The sequence below is a fragment of the Maylandia zebra genome, linkage group LG17, assembly GCF_041146795.1.
Source record: "Maylandia zebra isolate NMK-2024a linkage group LG17, Mzebra_GT3a, whole genome shotgun sequence".
Taxonomy (NCBI): Eukaryota; Metazoa; Chordata; class Actinopteri; order Cichliformes; family Cichlidae; genus Maylandia; species Maylandia zebra.
In genome coordinates, this window is record NC_135183.1 from 35,711,355 (window position 1) to 35,735,026 (window position 23,672).

Below are 23,672 nucleotides of genomic sequence, written 5' to 3' on the forward strand. Positions count from 1 at the left end.
ATTGCAGTGAATGAGTCAATGGGTTTAACTCATTCACTGCCAATGGCTGGCAGTGAATGAGTTAATGTGGTCATATGTAACACCCTATATGCACAGGAAAGGTAGTTTCCTAACACCAGTGAAGATGCTGTATATTTCAGCATTGAGCCGTGGCTTTCTAATACTTCCTCTAGAGTCGAACATTAGATTTTCGGGGAGTAAACAAAAAGTTCTCATAAAATCCAATAAAAGGAACAGACTTGATTGCAGTGGTGCAGGGTGACTTATACAGAAAAGCAAAGAGAGATGATGACTATCCAAAAAGAATAATAGATCTTAAACCACTAACATATAGCGTTTCATGATTTAGTTCAGCCTCTCTTTTATTCTTTTATTTATGCTGCACACTGCATGGAAATTTTGAGCTTTCTGCATGCCTTCCTGGTTGAAGAATTTAAAAATATTATTACTATTATACTTAAAATATTTACCATTAGCTGACAAGGATGATTGAAGAAGAAATGTATTAAAACCATTCCTTTAGTAGCTATACCACACATCTTAGTACACATAAAACTAAATAAGTACTGAACATAACCACTGTTATACTGCAGAAAAATGTTCCCCATGACTGTTACAGTGGGGCAAAAATGTATTTAGTCAGCCACCGATTGTGCAAGTTCCCCCACTTAAAATGATGACAGAGGTCAGTAATTTGCACCAGAGGTACACTTCAACTGTGAGAGACAGAATGTGAAAAAAAAATCCATGAATCACATGGTAGGATTTGTAAAGAATTTATTCGTAAATTAGGGTGGAAAATAAATACTTTTTTGCCCCACTGTATATGGGTTTTATTATTGCTGCAGTTGTGTAAGGTTAAGTTCAGTGTAATGCTTTACATACTGTTTAATGGTAGTAATGCATTATATTCTATAAAAAGTGTTTGTAGTGGCTTCATGTGAGGACCTCATATCTCTAATAAGAATCAGAATACTTTAATAATCCCCAAGGACGTTATGTGTAATAAGTCCAGAAAAACACAACTGCTGTTAAAGTATATTGAAATGTATAAATAACAAAACGGCTAAATAAAAAAAGCCTTGAGCGTTGGGTGACATGGTTAACTGTCAGTATCTACTGAAGGATTAAAAATATTAATGAAAAATTAGTTAAACAGCTGGTTACACTTAACTGTCGTTCAGTCAACTAAGTGATTTCAGAGTTACTAAATCTAAAAGTGTACTTGAAGTCTGCAGCTGGTCAACCTGCCTATTAATAAAAAAAAGTTTTGTAAATCCTCTACATCAAACATGTCAGTGGTTAACGAGAGGAAACTTGTTTGTTACTGTAATAAATGCATAGATCATAACTGATCTCAGCGGGGACCAGAGACGAGCAGTTTGTCTTGCTAGTCTCAGATAATTCTCCCATCACAGACTAGATGTTTATCCTTAATGTGCAACAGAACAACCAGAAAAAGTTGCTGGTCTCTCAGCCTGCTCAGCTCCAGCCCTTTAACACCAGGTAGTGGACACACCCATGAAATGTACATATAATACAGATTCAAGTGAAATCCAAATTAAGCAGAGTTAATCCTGCTTCCTGAGACAAAAGCCCAACAACATGACAGTAATTTAAACAGTGGATGCAAAAGGGGCAAACTTATGAGACAGAACACTGTTTGAGATGAAAGAATAGAGATTGAATTTACTTGAGTTTTAACTGATGACTATTTATAGATTTCACTGGACAAGCAGTCCTTCCCTTGCTTGCCCTGATGGGACACTGCTGCTTTATTGTGCTAAATGTAGTATGAACTAACTACAGTTGGGTGTCAGCATCTATCTCAACTGAACACTTAATTTGTTCATTTAGTTTTCTTTGCTACTGGAAACATTTTCAGGTAACACAAATTAGACAATTTTGATTAAAAAAAACCCAAATATTTTAAATCAAAGGTCTGCTTTTTTTGGTTTGAGGCTGTTTTTAAGATACTGCCAGTGCAGCCATGAATATATTCATGTACTGAGGATTGAAACAGCTAAAATATCCTTTTTGGAGCAGCTCTTAAAAGCATCTAGCGTCCATTGTTTTCCCAGAGACAAAGATGATCTAACTGCTGAGATGATTTTACTGGCAAGACAGTTTTAGGGGAAACACAGATAAAAAATGGAGCATCTCCACTGAGGATTTGCCTTGCGACAGTTTATGCTCTCTCCTCAGAATATGCCAGCAAGCTATTGTGGTTGAGCAACTTAAGGGGAATAAAACATTGAAGATCTGAGCACTAAACATCATTGAAGATCTGTGTGCAGCAGTTATATTCATTCAAAGTCAGCTGGCTTTTACGGAGTAGCTTTAGAAGACTGAAATGGCACATGTCACCTTTTTTATGCTCAGCAAAATAGCAGGCAGTGCAGGGCTGTCAGGAGCAATCGGAAAGTGTTTCGGATGTGATTATGAAGCTCGGAGGGGAAGAAGCAAAGGCCAGATAAGTGATATTCATAGAAAGTCAGAAAAAGCAAGAGAGAGAGCTCATCTTCATACTCATCTGTGTCCGCTACTGAATGACAGGCCTGATCTTCCCTGTCACGCTTCTGTGAGCCAGCTCAAAACATCACTGGTTAGATTTCACTCTCCTCTCTTTGCTCTCTTGCTCGCGCTCTCTGTCTTTCATCAGTGGCAGTAGGTCTATATTACCACTTGAGGATGATCAAAGTAGGGCAGATAGGTCTGAAATTACACCATGTGGTGCAGAAAGAGAGATACTGGCTGATTACCTCTCAAGTTGAAAGATTTAATGTCAAACTCAACATTTCTCACAAAGCGGGGATGCCTCTTATCCCTCATTTGTTGCTTGAAGAGAGCTGATGATAGCCTGGAGCCTGGAGCTATCCGATCAGTTAACTTTATGACTACGATGTCTCCTTGCTTCCGTCTAGTGAAATTATTCAACTAAATTCCCTTCACTTGGTCAAAGATTTGAGAGACGTGACCCTGCTTATGATGTGTAAGGACTGATTTAATTTATGAGAGTATGTTTTACACACACTATCAGCATCTTGGAAAACTTAAGTGCCAACAGTGTCTGCTAAGCTGCTACACAGTCTCTTCTGATTAGCTGGAAGGCGTTCATGACAGAGTACCCATCACATATCCTGAGTGTATATTGCAACCTTTAGAATTACTGAGAGTTGAAGACAGGAAAATATCATATCTGCTCCACTTCCTGTCTTAAGGAGGAAGACATGGATTTAAAAGGAAAAAGGCCTTTCAGTATGTACCTGTGAATACATGGTAAATGGCCTGTATTTATATAGCGCTTTACTAGTCCCTAAGGACCCCAAAGCGCTTTACATATCCAGTCATCCACCCATTCACACACACATTCACACACTGGTGATGGCTGCTACATTGTAGCCACAGCCACCCTGGGGCGCACTGACAGAGGCGAGGCTGCCGGACACTGGCATGGTGACAGTTACTATGGCTACGTTCACACTGCAGGTCTTAATGCTCAATTCCGATTTTTTGATCAAATCCGATTTTTTTTTTGTCTGCTCGTTCACACTACAAATAAAATGCGACAGCAAACGCGCTCTAGTGTGAACGCTCAAAGCGGCCCGCATGTGCAAAAGAAGACGTCACACACAACGCGCTCTGTTTAGACCCAGAGCAAACAATATTGTTTGACTGATGGCCCTTAATATAAAGACTTCGGACTTCATGTTTCCCAATTTTTGCTTTAAGTTCAGGAAGCGTTCGCGATGTCTTCTCAGGCGCTGATAATTGGCGTCTGTCTTGTGTCAGTGACGTAAAAGACGGATTTAATGCGACATGACCGTTCACACAGCAGTCGCTTTCTGAAACATCGGATATGTATCGGATTCAGTACCACATACAAAAGTGACCCAGATCGGATTTGAAAATATCGGATTTGTGCCGTTCACACTGTCATACCATGATCGGATATGGGTCGCATAGGGTCAAAAAAATCGGATTTGATGCGCTTTTGCCTGCAGTGTGAACGTAGACTAAGATGCATCAAACAACCAAACCAATGCTGGCACGTTAAAAAAAAAAAAAAAACAAAGCATAAAGAATAAGATGTGCTTTTTTCATTATTAAATATAAGCATAATTAGCAGGAAAGGGACCGTTGACTTATTAGTTGATTGTATAAACCACTACACTCCAGAGCCACTGATTAGATGTATCCACATCTTTGAAAACCCAGACAAACAAAGAGAGGATACAACCTTCTGGTAAATTAAAGAAGTATGTCATTTTTATTTCTTTAACCGGAGCGCATCTTTGTTTCCGTAACCCAACAGGGTCTACTGACTGTATCTGCTTTGCTACAGTGGGAACCAACGATCCAGTTACTTCTGCTTTACACATCGTTGTGGGTGAGTGGAAATTGCTGAAAGAATATGAAAAACTTACAAGAACCAACAACCTTTGAAAGATTAGACTAATTTTAGTTTCATATTCATGTTATTTTTTGTGTTTTGTTTTTTTGTTTGTTTGACTATCTCAACAGGTGATTCGCAGCCAATGGATGTGTGTTCAGTTCATCACAATGACGTCTTTCTCAGATACTCAGTCTCATTGCTTGGCTACGGCTTCTATGGAGATGTGCTTTCAGACAGTGAGAGGAACAGATGGCTTGGCCCTGCCAGATACGACCTGGCAGGTATGTGGGCCATCAGTTTTCTAAAATCTGCCTAGATCATTTAACCTTTTATTTTTAACTCTTGGCTCACTGTTCTTAAACGCTATCAATCTCACAATGAATTGTTTTAAAAAAGATTTAACCTGGAGTTCATCCCAGGGCTTGCTGGCTTTGTAAAGGGTCCAGACATCAGCAGCAGGATCAACAGTTTTCCTAACACCATGATTAGATGAGATGGTCTGCAGAAACCTCTACATATTATTGTTATTGTTACTATTATTATTATTTTTATTATTATTGTTTTTTTTGGTCTAGGCTTCAACGCTATGATGACAGATAGGAAACTAAACTAGAGCCAGCTGAATAGAAATAAGCAATTTTCATCCACAAAAATTGAGCTCCACTTATCCAAAATAGAAATCCATAAATTTAAACTCATCTTTTTACTTTAATTTACACTTCCTGGTTGCAGGTATGCACAAAAAAATGAGGTGTGATCAAAATGTTCTCTAGTCATGTTATGTCCCAGTGTACTTGGTGCCTGTGATGTGTGCTGTGTGTCAGAATGGTCATTGATTTTCAATTTCAAGGAGTGGAAGGACTCACATGGAAGTGGTTCGGGCTACCGTTGGGCTTGGAAACTGTGGACCATTCCACTGTGAACTGCAGAAAAGTGCTTAGATGTAGCTGTAGGCCCGGCTCTCACCAACAATGATCCTCCAAGCAAAATTCAAGTCCATTTGAAAGACAGCTTGATGTTTGCTCTTTTGCCGTTTGAGGATTATCGTAAAATCGCACAGCGCACAGCGCAAGTGGACAGAAGGAGGCTAAGATAGCATCCACACTGGAAGCTGTCTAGACGTGTTCCCAAATGGAAAACTTGACCAAAGTTAAATCACTTAGGTTTAGCCCTGTGTTCACGTTTAACACAGCATCCTTACAGGTGTCACAATTTGGCAGTTATGATCATTTGTAGGAGGAGTATATAATAAACTCTAAATATTGACACAACTCTGCATGCGATAGCAGCAAAGACCAAACAACACCCTTTGCATATTTGCTCGGACACAGTGCCAGCATTTGATATGGTGATGCAATAAGAGACCGATGGGTGGATGAATGGATGGACAGGTAGTTAGTATAGGTAGACAACTGAACCCACAAGGGAAATAATTGTATTGCAGCAGCAGGATAAAGAATAAAAGGTAGTGCAGCCTACAATAAATAAACAGCATAGTTAAAATAAAAGTGCCACAGGAGCACTGTGAGTGCCTTATGCTGTGAGGGAGTGCAAAAACTTTACAAATACAACTACAGAAAATCAAAATGAAGTTACAGAAGAAAGTGACATTGTGCAAGAGAGTTGTGCAATTAATAAATAATATGAATGCAATAAGCTAGAAAGGTTTTGGGTTTTTTTTGGTTTTTAAAAATCAAACTTTTATGCAGTAATCAACAGTGATCAATAAAGTGGTTCTGCAGGGTAGGGGGTTACATACTTGCCTAAAAAGTGAAAGCTGATGTGTTGTGTTTTGTTTGTTTGTTTTTCTAGTAAAACCTTAAAAAAAAAAAAAAAGAGTTCAGGTTGAAATTAAGCACAACAAAATAAAACACACGGCACATTTGGATTCTGCACTCACACTGACTGTGTCTCCTTTCCAGGTGTGAAAACCTTTCTGAGCCACAACTACTACGAGGGCACAGTCTCTTTCCTCCCCGCCGAGGACGACGTGGGGAATCCGAGGGACAAGCTGCAGTGTCGATCCGGGTAAATGAAAAGCTATCGCTTTATTTCGGGTTTTCAGGAAAGTTTCATCCTTTTCCAAAAAGTGCCATCACTGTGTAACTCGACAACTTATTGTAGCGTAAAATGTGACATGACCGAGCTACAAAAGGCTTTAGACTTATAAGCCGAGCCGGGTTTCAGATGGACCGAATGCATTCCTATCAAATGCATCATTTAGGCTTGTTAAAGTTTGGAATGTCAGCAGGGAGACTGATGTTTTAATCAAAGTGTCGCTGATATTTCAGGTGCAGCATCTGTCAGCACAACCGCTCATCAAAAGACACGCACAGCGACGTGTCGGAGGAGAAGGAAAAGCCAGGCAAAGGTACGGGTTCGGGTTTATTACTAGAAATGTACCGCCTTAATCACACAGGAAAAAGTGCATTTCTCATTTCTCTACCTCGTTATCTGCTTGTTTGTCTAGTTTGAAACCATTGCCAGGCTTCTGATACATGTGAAAATGAGTATTTTTACAGGCTGTAGTTTTAAGAATAGAGACAGGAGAAGAAGGGGGAAAAGAGGAGAGGAGACAATCCCACGCTGGCTGTCTTTTCCCTTGAAGTCGTACACATAAAACAGGGGAAGATTTGCATTTTTCTCTCTTTTTCTGCGAAAGATTAAGTACCTGAGGTGGACTGAGTGTAAATAACCGCATCATCTTCTCCCTCGCAACATTTCGCTCCTGGGTTTTCTGTTGGGTTGATTTTTTTTCTTCTCCTTTTTCTTCTTCCTCTTTCTCTCCCGCAGCACGGCAAAATTCTTGATGAGATTCTTGATGAGTTATTGATGAGAAAACGTAAAGTGATTTTTAGTGACAGTGCATAGCTCCCCTGTTATGCCCCCCCCGGAGCCGCCTTCTTTTTTTCTTTTTTTTTTCCTTTTTAACCTATTGATTTACCGAATCTCCAGCAACCAGCCCTCGCGCCTACTTTGCGAGGTTACATGTTCCCAGTCGGACTCTTTCTGTCTGCACAGGACCGAGGACGACAGCCACCTCCTGCTCTCCCTCTGACCATTTGCACACGTACACACACACTTTATTACCCCCAACCCTCTCAAAACCGCGACACCGCAGCAGAAGCCCTCTGGAGCCAGATGAAATACTGACTCCTGTGTTAGTGTGTGTTAGTGTGTGTTAGTGTGTACTCTGAGCTGCAGATGATCTGTGCGTGTGTGTTCTCTAATTAGTGTCAGGATGTTAAATTCAGCAGTATCTTCTCTTGGCTATCTGGCACTCAGGGCTCCTCTGGAGTGTTTGTGTTTATATTTTTTTTAATTTTTCGCCTGTTTTAAATATAAAAGCAAGCGCAACCTGTTTGTGTATCTGTGCGGGCCGTGTGACCAGTTTCCACTAATCAGAACAAAATTTGGCTCTGCCAGCACTGACAGGGGCTTTTGCCTCACGCCACTGCTGCTGTTTGTTTTGTGCTTTTTTTTTTTCTTCTTCTTCCTGTCTTCTTCTCTGGTGAGGGAAATCTCAGACAACTGCTAAATCAATGAGGCACGACACACTCCCTCACTGCAAATGAGCCAGCCTCTCCTGCAAAAGCAAACACTCATTTGGAAACATTCTCCAAACGCAGAGCCTACAGTCCACCGTTGGATGTCTTGTTGTTGTTCTTTAACTTTTACATCACTGCTTTCCAATTAGAATACTGTTGTTTTAAAGTAGCCTCGGTGGGCTTGTTATCATTGGTTCGCGTTATCACCTCTGTAAGTTTGCTTTTGCAACGTGTGTGTGTGTCTGTGTGTGTTGGGGGGGTGGGTAATGAATCGTTTTGCTTTCCGAGATCACATAATTTTCCCTCTGAGGTGCTCGCGGAGCAGTCAGATGCTAATTTGGATGTCTGTGATCACTTTTTTCCAGCTTGCTGCAGCAACTATCACCCTGGTGACAGACACCGGCGGTCCCGTGGGTGATAGCACTGTCTTTGATACGCCATCGCACAAGTAAACAGCCACTAATCTCGGAGGAACAGAGTGGTGATTTGTGAAGTGCAACCATCGCGTCTGTCATTCGCGGTATGGGAGGCCACGCGTGCCATTTAATCATAACGAGCAAACTCGCGGTTAACCCATCAGCCTTCCACCTTTGTACGACTTCCTCTTTCTTTTGTTGACCGTTACCTCGTCGTGCTTAATTGCGTTTCGTAGCGGAAGACTCGCAGCCTTGGTAGATTGGTGTCGGCGGGGAAGTTTCTATCTTGGCTCAGTCAGCGGGGTAGCTGCACTGAGAACGGCTGCCAAGACATCTGGATCTTAATGGACCCTCATCAGCATCACTATTGCTCTGTGACAAGCTTGGAGCTTAACCCCAGGACTCATAAAGACTTAGCAAAATGCAGAAAATATTTCAAACCCACATACCTGATGGTGCACAGATTATTCATTTCAGCTTGATAATGGACCCTTCTGGACAAGCTCAATGAGGGTTTTTTTTCCATCTCTTATCTCAGTTGTACAAGTACATAGCTTGAGGTTTTCAGAATTCTCCAAAACGAAATTAAATGTGGCGTTTTTTGCAAATGTGGCAGAGCTGCAGCCGAATTGCAGGTAAAGTTCCAGTGAACTTAAAATCTCTTCAGCTCAAGGTTTGCTTGTTTAAGAGTCTCAATGTCACATGGAGGAGTTTGAATATTGCAGAGACAGCAGAAGAAGTTAAGCAAAAGCACAAATGGACAAAAGCAAACTGATAACCTCACACTTTTAAAAGATTACCTTCGACTGCTTGAGGCGGGGTTGTGAAAAAAGTATTTTTTTTTTCTCATTCACCACCACTTGATTTTTTTAGTTTTTTGCTGCTAACTCACCATTTCCCTCCATCAACATGACACATTTAATTCCAAGTGGAGTGCACTTAAATAAAAGTGAGTGTGGTTATTTGGAGCATACAGCACCGGCAGCTTTGGAGCTCTGTAGTGTGGTTCAGCAGTGCAATGGATTACTACACATTTGGCAACCTCATATGGAATACTGGAAACCAAGTCAAGTTTTTAAAGGTTTTAAGGAGAAAGATGCTGACATCCAGCAATCAAAAGTTAGAAATGTGCAACTGAATGAAACTCGCTGAACTCACTGTTGACCTTGGTAGCAAAGATTCTTTTCAAACACAACAAATGCCAGCTTCCTAGTGTGTAAACCTATTTGATGTCCAGTTGCGCTTGTGTGGAAATGGAGCAGGTGTGTCAGGTGAGGAGCTGGAGAGGAGAAGTGGCCCATCTCCTGCACGCTCTACCAAAGTAATTCCAGGAGTAATTCTGGAAATTTGGACGAATTTATGCTTAGGTGTCCAAACTTCATTGGAGAAGACTGCCATGCGTAAAGTTCACGTAACTCTGAGTTAAAGGCAGTATATCTCTCTGCTGCATTGATATGAAACTGAACTCTTCTGCAAAGGTGTGTTTAAAGTGAAAAGTACTGTTTGGGTTGCGTGCCTCTTACGATCACAAAAGGGTAATTATGGTTGTTTTGCATTACAGGTAATGCAAATCAACAGTAATCGCACAATTTAATAGTGTTTACATGTAAGTTTACTTTGCAAGTGTCACAGAACAATTTGCAGCTTAAGCTGCTTTGTGCCCACAGTTTTGCAATCAGACTGCATGTAACACCTAACACACTTATATAAAGCACCATATTTGCTGACTTCCAAGTTGGCTTGCAAACTGCAACCATAAACTGTATAGGTGCACTTCGCAGACGCACATATCTTTTAGTCAGCGCTGAGCAACAGACTGCTGAAACAGTTTTATCTTCTGTTGACACACGTGACGGTCAAAGTGGCTACACCCAAACTAAATCCAAACAGGTGGGTCATTTAAAAAAAAAATACACTGCCTTAAAGATGTTAAGAAGGGGAAAAGTGTATGTAAACGGGCTGCAAAGACGTTCTTTTTTATAGCTAAAGTCGTGCACTTTAACATCAGTCTGTGTGGATTGACTCACCTTTGGAGCCAGCCTCAAGTGGCCATCAGAGGAACTGCAGCTTGAGGAGTAACATCTGTGTATGAATGACTTCACCTCATCTAGTCTGTTCTTACTTGTAAACCTAAATGTGTTGATGTTGGTTTCAGATGACAGCAGTGACTGGAATGAGATCCATGGAAAGTTTATTGCCATTAACGCAGCCAACATGAGCTGCGCTTGTCCTCGAAGTCCAAAAGGCCTGTCACCCTTCGCCCACCTCGCTGACGGCAATGCAGACCTGATCCTGGTGAGGAACTGCTCCCGCCTGGACTTCTTCAAACACCTTCTTCGACACACCAACAAAGACGATCAGGTGGGCGTACGCAGCTGCGCTGTGTGCAATCAAATCTCAATGCACTTGCTATTACCGAATAGGCATGCAGCAGTTAAGATGCTTTTCCCCTAATATGCCTAAACTGTCGATAAATGTAAAGCGCGGGGCATGCTGTGCGTAATCTTACTGAATGGAAAAGACTGCAATTCGGATCCAGCAGGGATAACAGAAGGAATCTTCAGATAACAGTGAAGCAGTCCTCTGTCAATCATCGTGTTAAACACTACGCACAGCATCGAGTTCAACATGATGACTTTCCAGTCTGTGCACAGATGGATTGAGTGTGTTGAGCCTGTAATCGAGTAAGCAGAAGGAAGAGTTTGCCCACTTGCTGTGCTAGCACCTCCCTTTGCTGACTCTGCTCAATTTCTCAACTCTGGTTCACTTTAGTTCAAATGCCTTAGCCCTTATGCCTTCCCACATATCATAAATAACCTCCACCCTAGTCCAGAGAGGCACCGGTAATCGCTGCATCAGGGATACACTGTATGGGAGAGCAGGCTCATACCAGACTAATGCCCTCACAGGATAGCACAAGTATTACCAGGGGTAGTCTAGTGATTAGTAATAATTACCTCAGGAAGGACCACAGGAAGTTTATCCCATTCAGAGGGATCTCAAGTAATTTTATCTGCACCGGCTTCCTTGGTAAAAGTGTGAATTTCCAGTGTTTTTAGCCCAAGCCGGCATTGTGAGGCGATTTCTAAATGTCAGATTTTCCTTTTCAGTTGTGCCCTGATATTTAAATCACAAAGGTAAAATATTACCTGTGATGTGGTTTGATTCGATGATTTGATAGATTTCCAGTTTTAGAGTTGACATTATACAGCGGCACAGAAAGGCAAACATTTCGATGATGATAAAGTAAAGAAAATGGTATTCAGAGCAGAGCGCAGAGGCGGGTGCTGTTACAGTGAAATTATCAAGCAAAGGGAAAGATTTTGCTGCTCCGAGTGACACGAAGCGTGTCTCCAGTCCCAATTAAATATTTTAGCATCTAGATGACTCAGAGAAATGTGCATGCACGACATAAAATTACCAGCCTTCACTGGCAATGCTGCTGAATGTAGGAATTAAAATGACTTTGACTGCTGAGGATTTCCCCTGAATGCTATAATCCAAACGCTGAGAGTCAAAAGCAAGATATTAGCAATGGGACACAGTTTGGTTCTGTTTATCTATTACCTCCGATTTGTCTGGGTCTAATTAGCAAACGGTAGCGCGATGCTCGATTGTCCCAATTTCCCAAATGGAGAAGTCGCTCTTTGTTTCTGTTTTCAACAACAAACAATGTAACTAATGAATATTTATTTGTCAATCAGAAACTTTTCCAAACAATCAGCAACTATCAATTATAATCAAATACCACTATTACCAAGAGTACCACAGTGTCTTAATTTAAAAAAATAATTATCATTAAAAACATTGAATATATGGTACTAATAAGATGGCCATTATTATTCCATGAGCTGGGGAATTCAGTTTGAATGACTGTGCAACTAATGCCGCTCCGTTTTTATTCACGGATCATTCAATCACCTTTACAAAGTAAAGGTACAAAACAAACAGAATTTTCACTTCGTTTTAATTATTAATGAAATGATACATGATGTTTATTTAGCAGTTTTCAACATTTCCCTCCCTTTTAATGTTTGCAAATCAAGCAACTGGTTTGTTTTACATGATTACACAGAATGTTTTAAATTCTGTGTTTAATGATAACTCGAACTAAATTCGAGTGTGTTGCATACGGGCAACACACATTGAATGGCACATAAGGGAAATTTTAAAAACATAGAGACATTAATAACTGCTGTGTGTGTGTGATGGAGTTTGCACATTTTTTCTGGGGGGTTAGTTTGTTTGCCCGTCTGTTAAGGAGGTACGGGTACATACAGGTCCATATATATATACACACACACATGCTACGATCATCGTAGTAAGTAGATGTTGACATAGAAGTATGTTTCAGAGAGCATGTTAGCCCTGGCTATTTGAGCTTGATAAGCTAGCATTGCTGTTTAAAGCTTGTTTTATATTACACACTCACTTGTCACAGCTGTGTAAGGAAAAGAAAAGGAAGTCTCGTTAACCACCGTCCAGGAATCGCAGATGTCTGAATGTGATAATGGCAACGAAAAATGATGACATGCTGCATCTCTAGGCTGTCTTTGCCGCTTTACTTGCGGCACAGAACAGGAGACGAGTATGAGTAGGGTGATCGGGACTTTGCGTCAGAGTTCAGCTAATATCAGCATCACTGTCCAGCCAAGCAGAGAGAAACAAGGAGTGAGAAGCCACTAAGCGTATTCATGGCCTTGTCAGAAAGCCTTTTAGGCAGACCATCCAGCATGAATGCAAAGCGGCTGCAGTCATAAAGCGGGTCTGATGTGAAATAAATGGCTTTCACTCCACTTTCAGGATGAGAGAGGGTCAGAAAGAGAGGGGAGGAAGGTACGGAAAGAAAGCAAGACAAAACAGAGAGGAGTTTAGAGAGAAAGTGGCACCCTGTGAAGTTTAAGAAAATAGGTTCAGCTCTGTCCGTGCGCTTTCTGCAACACTGACGGAGATGAAAGGGGATTTTTGACAAAATAATTTCTTTTCATCTTTCTTTTCTCTTTTCCTTCACTCCTCCAGCGTTCACACAGTTTTCATGCACTTGCATGTTATCTGACCCGCATCTCTCCCTTTTGCCTGTTTACATCTGTCACTGGAAAAAGAAGGAAAAAAGGCCCACATGTTGATATAAGGACGTTCCGTAAGAAGACAGTAGGAAAAATACAATGTTTACTCTACACACAAGGAGCCTGTAAACTAAATTTAAGTGTAATTTTTCAGGAAAATGGGATTCTCTGATCACTGGATGGGGCTGTGGCTCAGGTGGTAGAATAATAATAATGTGTACTTTATTGATCCCTGTGGGGAAATTCCTCCCTGCATTTAACCCATTCACTCAGTGAAGCAGTGGGCAGCAATTGGGCACCGGGGAGCAGTGTGTAGGGACGGCATCTTGCTCAGGGGTGCCTCAGGGTAGCCGTTCAGTGGATTTGAACCCCCGATCTTCCAATCATAGGGCCACCACTCTACCTACTGAGCTATCCCTGCCCTGAATGGGGCACCTACCAATCAGAATGTCAGTGGTTTGATCCCCAGCTCCTCCAGTATGCATGTTGAACTAGATGGTGAACTCCAAGTTTCTCCTGATGGATCCATCAGTTTGAGAAATCTTCAGGAAACAGAAGTTTTGGTTTGGGGCAGTGTAGACAGAGATCAACGAGGACCTTGACAAAGTCATGGGACCCGTCTGCGTTCCCACTACCACACTTGCCCAGGTTCCTGCAGTGATGGGCACCTGCTGGGCTTTGAAAGATCGCAGGGGTATTTTAGAAAAGTGAAACAGCATAAAGGGCCTTTCATGGGTTTTTATACAGAAACGAATCCTGTTTCTCATTCGCAGGTCGTAAGGTCAGTGTACAATCCACTGTTTTGTCTGCACTTGATTACTGTGATATTGTTTGTATGCATGCTTCTTATCCACCTGGAAGCCTCGATTCTGTGTGTCACGGTCCATCACGATTTATTACAGGCGATTCTTTTCTTACTCGCTGTGGCATCATGTATGGAAAAGTGGGGGGGTCCTCTCTATCATGTTTATTTACAAGGCCCTGCTGCAAAGACTTCCTGCTTGCCTCTGCTCCTTAATCAAATTTAAAGACGGTGCTTAGAATATCGGGTCACAGGACACTTTAACTTGAGCTGTGCGTGTTATTCATGCCGAACTTGAAAAAACTGGATTTAAATACTTCGCTATAATTGAGGAAAACAAAGCAGTCTCTGGGATATTTCAACGTTGTTCTTGATTTGTGATCACTCATAAAGTGCAGTTTTGATATATAGCTGGAAAAAGAGATTGCAATATCAGTGAGACTGTTCAAATAAAGGATTTAATAATAACGACAATGATAATGTACAACACAACAGCGGCATTGTTTCCTGGGGTTTGTGTTGCATATGAATGGTTTGTACATTTGCACAGCAAATGGAAATGAAGAATGACAGGGAGCGTGTGTCTTATAGTACACATAAAGAAATGAGCAGGCGGGGGAAAAAATGACAGCACAACACAAATCTAACAGTCAGTGAAGTGCAAACAGCTTCCTGTATGACTGGGGAAATATGGTGCACAAAATGAGGTCATGCAGAGGTCAGAAGATGCACAAGAACCTGCAATGTGACTACACTGTCCAAAACATGAACTAGTTGTCGTTATTTTGAGCAAACTGAGATTAAAACGACGATCATACGCGTGATTGGCACATCCATAATATTATAACAGCACCTGAGCTGCAGTGAATGTGGGGGAAAGTGTGGATGCCCCACATATGCAAGGTCTCTACAACCTCTTTGAACGACCAGGCTAATGTGTCATAAGCATTTCTTTGTCTGTTTAGTGTTCTGTTAATGAATGTTGAATAAATTTTGATCACTGTAGACAGGAGTTATGAGGATTTGTTTTTTTTTTATGATGTACTGTAACAGTGAGAACAGTGTTTAACAGTTGTTATGGTTACAGATGGTTGTGTAGTAAAACAGCTTAAGATTGTTCATGCCATTGTTTTTTAACTTCCAATAAAATGTCAGTAAATCATTATGGCTATAATGTTATCATGTGTTAGGAAAAACGGGACATGTGATAGTAGATGTGCTTGCTCTGTGAAACTTTAATAATAATAGTAATAATAGTAATACATATTATTTGAGGGCGCCTTTCAAAAACCTAAGGTCACCTTACAAAAGAACAAAATTAATAAAAGGAGCAACAGTCATAAAATACATAAAATAAGTTAAAATTGCAAAACAGAACTTGACAACAGATAAAATCAGCACTAAAGCGAATAAGCCAGTTTGAACAGATGTTTTGAGCTGTGACTTAAATGCAGGAAGAGAGTTTATATTTCTTATTGCTGGAGGAAGAGATTTCCAGAGCCAAGGAGCAGAGCGACTGAAGGCTCCGTTCCCCATAATCAAGGGTTAATCATTCATTTATTGTTGTTAGACAAGCATTTATACATTATATATTGAGCTGTAGTTCAAAATTTGGTGGAGACACTTATTATGAGGAAATTCTAATTAGAAATTCTTTTCTAAAATGCTGTTTTCCATCCTCACTGTTCAGTACGTCTTATTTCCTTGTGACTCTGAATGAAGAAACGTTGATTTAGTCGAGCACTAAAACAAAGATGAGCTCTTGTGTCGGCTCTCAAGCTGCTCACTTTGAAACCTTTGCAGGTGATCCGGGAGCATAACATCTGCAGCATCTGTGAGAACATCTGTTCCTTTGTCTATCTTATCTGTCCGTCTTCTCCCCTTTCATCATTTCTCATGTGGGTCTGCCTTTCTCCCCCAGTTTGACCACCCTTTTGTAGAGGTCCACCGGGTGAGGAAGTTTCGCTTCGAGCCAGAGCGCCACATACTGGTTTCACTGGAAGACCTGAGCGAGCCTGCAACAAAGACTGGCTACAGCACTCCCCTCGGCAGCTGGAGCTGCGATGGGGAGATCCTGCCTGAGGTTGCCATTCAAGTCAGGTAAATGACAACAGAATCATGTGTGACTGCACAGACAATTGTGCGACGTACGCTACGAGGCATCATAAGAGATTCAACCAAGGTCTTACTTGTAGAAATACTGCATTTGGCTCAGGTGAGGAATGATGTCATCCAGGTCATGGTAGTCTTAATCTCAGACTCTCAGGGCAGCGTTATAGGTGGCACCTATAATGTTGACACCCCTTCCGAGACTCAAATGATTACAAGGTGGGTCATTAACTCTGAGGACCACCTCCAAGGGGAAAATCCCACTAGGGGTTAAATACCTGGGAATATCCGGACCAAAGAAACCTCTGTGGTAAGAGGTTAAACCCCAAAAGGAAGACTTTCAGTACAGTTACATGGTCTACTTAGATGCATATTTGCATACTCATATAAGATCCTCTGGGTGATTTATAGAAACATTTGGTGACTGCAGTGAACATGTGAAATTGCCTGGAATACACTAAGGTGTTTTAAAAAAATGAAAAAAGAAAAGAAATCTCTCAAACTTGGGGAAACAAACACTGGAAAAACAATAAAATGCATTTTTATTTATAAGTTGTGATGAATGTTTTGCTCATATATTAGACATTTTAATGCTTTTAAACTCTACTTTGCCTGGTAAAGAGGAGCAAACCTCGATAACTTCTTTTTACCGTCTTATGAAGCTTGTCACTAAAAATGAACTCTGTGCGGCGGAGCGGTAAAGACGGGCCTGGATCACTCGGCATAGATGACGACTGGCAAATGGTTCTGAATTGAAGCACATAATATTGTAGGAACAGTATAATGGATGAAGTATTGAAATACGTGCGGGGCTCATACCTATTGCATCATCATGGCTGGATATTTGTGGTAAAGACTTTCCTTTTGGGTATTAAGCTGTAATCTTGGCTTAAATTGCCCCAAATGTTCCTGAGTATTATGTCTTAAAGCGTAAGTAGAAACAGATTATGTTCTGTATGCCTGACAACTCTGTATTCACAGTGCACTGAAGTAAAACTCAGATGTACAACTTTTAGCCGCTGCTTTGATCTAAACTGAAATCGTAGAAAAAAGCCTGTGGACTTGGGTGACCGTGACTTTGCCTTTTCGCCTTGGTCGTTTATGGCTTTGAAACACCTAAAGGTACTGGGTAGATGGCTGTGAAAAGCTGTTCCGACATGCATGTTCCTTGATCCCAATTACTTCTGTGAATCCTGGATTTTAGCCATTAAAGATCGAGACATTCAGATCAGCCTTAGATAACTGTTTTTAGTGAGAATTGTTAAACATTAGCATGGTTACATGCCAGAACAGGTCAGCAGACTGATGACCAGAGACCTAGAAGTGTCTAACAGTGCAAGCAAAGAATACCTTTGACTGGCATATTAGAGGGTGGGCAATATACAAAAGGTTTACCTAACTAACGAGATCCTCTAAATGTCCTCTAAAGAGCAGCTGCCGTTGACAAAGTGATGACTGCTTAAGTGGACTGAGTTTTAGGATGGTGAACATGGACCTTAGGTTCTAGTCACACAGGCATGGAGACCAGTTGGCAACCATCAGTCGGGAGAGTTTTCCTCAACTGTTTGCAAGTGGTTTCTGGAGTTAGCTGCAGTCACTTTAGTTAACATGGAAGATACCAAACTACTCGACAAGTAGAAAACTGGTTGGGGAATGCACATTTTTTCCTAGTTAGCGGAGATTGCCAGGGACTTACCAACTGGGCTCCAGGCTTAAGTCAGCGGCCCCCAACCTTTTTTGCGCCACAATATTTTCACGAGCTGGCCTTTAAGGAGTTGCGGATAAATACAACAAAATAAAACCAGTACCGGTACCAAAACAAAGAAAATGTATTCATAGCACAAGGGAAAAGACCCAGGGAAACTGAGTTAACGATAAAAACGATCAAAAATAACGAAAAAACCCTGAAAACCATCAATTTCACACCTGAGCCTCAACTCTCGTGACCCGGTACCAAACGACTCGCGGACCAGTATCGGTCCATGGCCCGCTGGCCTAAGTGACCGAAGACTTATTAGGCTGATAACATGTTCGCATGGCAATGCTAGCTTGGCTACAAGCTATCCAAACTTTTAATATCTGTCAGTGACCCATCTAGGGTTAGAGGTACAGGCAAAAGGAAGGGTTTTTAGCAAAGAAACTATAATGCCCAAATCTATAGTTTTACTATTTTGGCTAAATAATTCTAGTGGTCTGCTAGATGCTAAGGAGTTATATGAGAAAACTTGAATTTGGAAAGAAAAAGCAGGAAAAAACATGTAGAGGATTTAAAGATCTAACAACGACAATACTCTGTGTGTAGCTAAATTGTCAATATAAAAGAAGGGCTGGTGATAAAGATGTCCTCCTGTGTGGCGAGACAGAAGCGAGAGCAGCAGTGCCATTAGCACCACTAGTGTCCAATAGTTTCTGGTCAGGAGAGTCTTTCACTGTTCCCCGCTGTACAATCTTGGCAACTCAATGGAATTAGCCCCCCTCATTATTCTGGCCCTGTCCACACTTCAGCTTTCCCCGCTATCAGATCTCTATACAGCCGGCGTGGCACTGCTTGACGCATCATTTATTTCATGCTCCATTGTACTTTGCCAATGATGCATGGCGCTGTAATGTTGCTAATTTAACGGCCCTCCCCATGTTAAAAGGCTACTCCCCTTTAATTAAAGCAGAAGTCCGTCCTTTTATTGCCTCTTCCTCGCCACTAATCGTTCTTGGAGTGAGCCAGCCAGAGTGCTGCTTGGATAATAAATGGTAATAGCCCGGGTGCGACGGAAGGAAAGTTGGAGGGGGAAAAAAAGAGTGCGATGTAGGAAGTACATCTTTAGCAAAAGTTAAACTGAAGGCACAACTGTGATAAAGACAAATACTTACAAACAAGCTAAGGTACCTTTTTATGTAATTACAACCTGAAGATGCCTCTGCTTGATTTTGTGTTTTCATTTCATGTATAAATAGAATCTAGAGATAAAGCATTATATTAACTGCTGCTTACGCCCCCAAGAAAACAGCAGGTGTTCTGACGTAAATATAGGTATCATTTAGGAGAAAAAGGCACAGGTAGTAATTAAGACTGTACAACACACTGGCCATTTTACAGCTTTTTTTCTGTGCATATACTCCATCTGTTATAGGCGGCACTTTAAAGGTTTCTGTGTGTCAGACTGTCTCTTTCAAGTTTGCGTGTCGAGTCCTAACACAGGGGTGCCGTTCCGTTGCTTCTGCGGCCACATGGGCAGTAAAGTCTCACAGAAAAGAACATAGTCATTAAGTTGATGGTTTGTTATTCAGGCTAAATGGTGCATTTTGTGTGTGTCTTTATCTCTGCAGTGTCCAGTGCCAGTTGATCAGGCTGTTTGCCCGTGGTATTGAGGAACAGCAGCAGCAGCAGTGTGTGTCGGACGACCCGTGTACCCTCAGTGCCTTGGAGCCAACCACAGACTAGTCAGTGGATTGAGAGCTGAAGAGGACATTTAACTGTTCAAAAACAACTTAGTTGAACTTGGCACAGTTTCCTGGAAAAACACATTCGTCATATCAGTTTAAATCCTAAATGCTGATGTCTCCTTGCCTCCTATCCATGCAAAAACAAAAGGGGGGAATAAAATTTAACCCTGGAGAAACCATGGGGTCAAATTTGACCCCATGGTTTCCCTAGAAAACCAATGGGGTCGGCTCTGACCCCATTGGTTATTTGAAAAATGCAAAGCTAAAAAGCACTTCAGCATCCCATTATGAGGATGGAACATTTAAATCCAAGGAAAAGTTTCATCACAAGTCAACTAGTCATTTCCCCTTTGACATTTGGGGCTTTTCAGGTACAAAATTGCCTCATAGAGCTTGAAGTAAGCAGAGATATAATGTGCCTACTGCTGCCACATTGAAACCCAAAATGTCAGGTTTTGTATTTGTACTTTTTGGGAAATTAAGATGTCTAAGCTCAAAGGATCTGAAGCAGGGGAGTCCACACAGACACACGCACAAACAGATGAAACTGGACTTAACTATCCCAGAAGGTCTTTACCCTGCCATGAAGGAGAATATAAATGGGATTTCTCCCTACACAGCATGGACAGAGAGCCAAGGAGATGCAGCTCTGTAAGAAGGATGAAGAATAATCCCTGTGAAGTACATTGATAAACTGAAAAGAGTAGAGAAAAAAGTAGCAAGGCTAAAAGGAAAAAACAAATCTCTCCTTTTAGGGGGAAAAGGGGGAAAAAATCATTTCATCTGTGACCCAGGTGGAAGCAGATATGAGCCAGGGGCACTAATGAAAAGGACTGAGTACCCTGCTAATACACTAACAGGACCCCGGTGACTGCTGGGTGATAAGGCAAAGTGGTTGCTAAGTGATTTGGTGTGTCTGAGCACCGCTGCGCTGCACCTGTGGCTCTGAGTTCTGCTCGTCTCTGGCTAAACTACCAACAGTTTAATCATCACCTGGGATTAGCTAAAATTATCCATTGTTAACATCATTAGAGATAATGTATTGCTTTGCTTTGAAATTGCTCTTATTCAGCTTTTTCCTTTTTTTTTCTTTTTTTTCTTTTTGTTTGAGGTCAAGCTGGTCTTGATATCACAGGAGAACGGTCGCCAGCAAATAAGAAGAAGCTTTTATTTTTACAGTGATTATATAAAACTGTGTGTATGGTAATAATACATGAGGGTCCATGTATATGTGATTAAAGTAAAAGTGGGTTTTCTGCAGGTCCTTCGGGATTCGTGCGTGCGTGTGTGAAGATGCCAGTGATGATGATAATTTGGATTTTATTACTTAGGGGCTCATAGCTGCCATTTTTCAGATGGTGTCTCACCATAGTTGAGATGCTTCAGATTTGTTGTTACTGAGGTTTTTGCAGACACATGATCACTAACAGTGGGATGTTTGTTTGTCCCCCATTTTGGATGTGTGACATTTATGGTTACAACATAGGGTCAAACGAATAAAGCCTTAGTCACACAGACCAGGAGATCAGTTAGTGACACCCTGGAAACCACCAGTCACTAGGGAAGATATCCCTGACCAGCTGGACAAAACCTCCTTAGCAGTGCTTTGATAGGTAGAAGATATCGTTCACCGGTAATTTGCATGGATTATGCAAGTTTGCCAACTACTCTCCAAGCGGTAGTAAGGCCGTTAAAAGTATGATACGAACCGAAATTGAAGCTGTTGACCTTGTAAAGAAAATCTGCACTTAATTAAATGTGTTTGCTGTAGCACTGAGGCACTTTTACTATGAAGGCAAATATTTTGTTTCTGGTTTGCTTTGCACTTTTGCGAGTTTTGTCGCTTGGCTAGCAGTGAGTTAATATTTATTTTTAAAAAAAAAAAGCTGGCATCATGAAAAGTACAGGCTTGCAACCAAAGAAAATCACTGCTAAAAAGCTCTTGGTTGCCCTCTTTGCAACCAGTTACAAACTATAGCAACTATACGCTAAACTTTTTACTCAGAGATTGGTGGCTGTATCATGTCCACTATGGTAGACCACAGAGAAATATGTGCAGGATGTCTTGTGAGAAATTTTTATAGATGACCAAACGCACAAATGTAACTAATGCAATAATTGGTACCTTTTTTCTGTCAGACATCTTAAAACACATGAACATTTTAGCTTTTAAAAAGCGTTATTTAACGTTATTTTTCATTAATGAGCATTAATTTTGTGTATGTAATGTTCATACAGTATAATTTCAGAAAGATAATATAAAACAAAATTAAATCCCTTTTTAATTTTGTGATGGGAATCTAAAAAGGTAACAAGCCATGGAAGTTAAATCCAAGTTTAACTTTTTAAACCTTTATTTACATTTTTCCACCAATGCTTTTCCTGGTGTTTGGTCCAATTTCTGTGTGCTTACAATTGCATTTTGATTAACTGTCATATCCAGAGTCAAAGGTTAACGCTCGCTATCTTTTCAGATTATCAATCTGATGCTAAATGAATTAGTTCGCCATCTTAGCTGCTGTTGTCACGTAGAAACTTAAGCACTCTTTATGCAAAGAGAGAGTCAAGCGCAAGACTTTGAAACAGAGGAAAATCTTGTAAAACCATAAATGATGCTACTTTCCAACAGTTATAAAGTAGTTGATGTGAGAACAAGCGCCCTTTCATGTTGGCTCTATGCAGCTGGCTGCTCAAGTGCTCACAACTAAAAACAAAGAGATGGTAACATCACACATTACTGGTTACTTGTTGGTCAAACTATTAAATGTAGTTTAAAAAAAAAGAAGGTTTTTGCAACTTTGTCTGGGAATTTTATTGGGATAAAACCACCACTGTGCACTTACTGGGATATGTGCTATTGTATGTTATCACATTAGGGCTTCTTTCTATTGCCTTGCTTAGCTGCCTTCTTTTCATGGGTCCAGTTAGATGATGGCTGTTTAATCAGACTATTGCACTGTGTGCATTACTGTCTGCAGGCAATGAAACTGTTTTTTTAGTGGAACCCACTAGTGTATGATAAAGATGTAAACTAAATCAAAATATAAAGTTAATTTAATTTTGACTCTTCATACTTTAGTACACACTGTACACAAAACAAGCTGTGATGTAACTAGATATGTTTTATATAACGAAGAACTGCAATAAAGTTGTTTTGAAATCAGATTTTTGAACTCATGGTGCGTCTGATGCCAGTGGTGTTTTATTCCTTTCTTTTTCTACTTCTTAAAGACACACTCTCTCCCACGCATGCACACAAAGGTCAGCGGTCTCCTGATCTGGCTTTCTTACTCTCACTCTTTACCTGTCTCCCTGTATGAGTGGGATTTAATAGGGTGCTGTGATGTGAGTGAGATGTTTCATTAAAGAACATCAGACATCAAAGGTCTCTGCTGATGGAGTGGTATTTCAAGCTGTGCTCATTCTGCCCACAGACTGGATCTTGTTTCTTTTTTGACACAGAGATAGGCAAGTATGGAAATCTAAATTTGGAAAGTAATGTCAGTTAAAATTTCTCACCCTGGGTATGAGTGCAAGTCCACAAATCAAACTTGTCTCAGGTAAAACAGGTTGTAGCAATAGCATGTAATGGATTTATCCGTATTGGGCCCTAGTTTGCTGCTTTTTAAAACTATTCAGGCCGTGCACCGGCTGAATGTGCTACACCAAAGGTCGAAGGTGCTTGTGCCAATCAGCAGTTATTTCAATGGTGTGAAACAGCACAAAGTAAAGTAGATATTATATGGAATCTGGAGGGATATACAGTTTACTACTGTGCTTGCAAAGTACTCACAACAGTTAGATAAAGAAGCTATATTGGTGTGGCAGTGGCTGAGATATGAGATGTGACCTTTAGTTCCCTATATCTGTCAAGCTTTAAAGGCACCACTTCCC

The 23,672-nt window shown here is 40.9% G+C and overlaps 1 protein-coding gene across 1 annotated transcript in view; it reads left to right on the forward strand.

The window, feature by feature from the left end:
* cerk (ceramide kinase) overlaps positions 1-22,943 on the forward strand; it is a 51,775-nt gene extending 28,832 nt beyond the window's left edge. The window contains exons 7-13 of the mRNA XM_004553935.4: positions 4,316-4,390; positions 4,525-4,677; positions 6,319-6,424; positions 6,688-6,767; positions 10,516-10,721; positions 16,150-16,328; positions 19,662-22,943. Coding sequence (XP_004553992.3) covers positions 4,316-4,390; positions 4,525-4,677; positions 6,319-6,424; positions 6,688-6,767; positions 10,516-10,721; positions 16,150-16,328; positions 19,662-19,776 — 914 coding nt within the window. The 3' untranslated portion in view covers positions 19,777-22,943. The remainder of the gene's footprint in view (positions 1-4,315; positions 4,391-4,524; positions 4,678-6,318; positions 6,425-6,687; positions 6,768-10,515; positions 10,722-16,149; positions 16,329-19,661) is intronic.
* Positions 22,944-23,672: the final 729 nt, after the last annotated feature.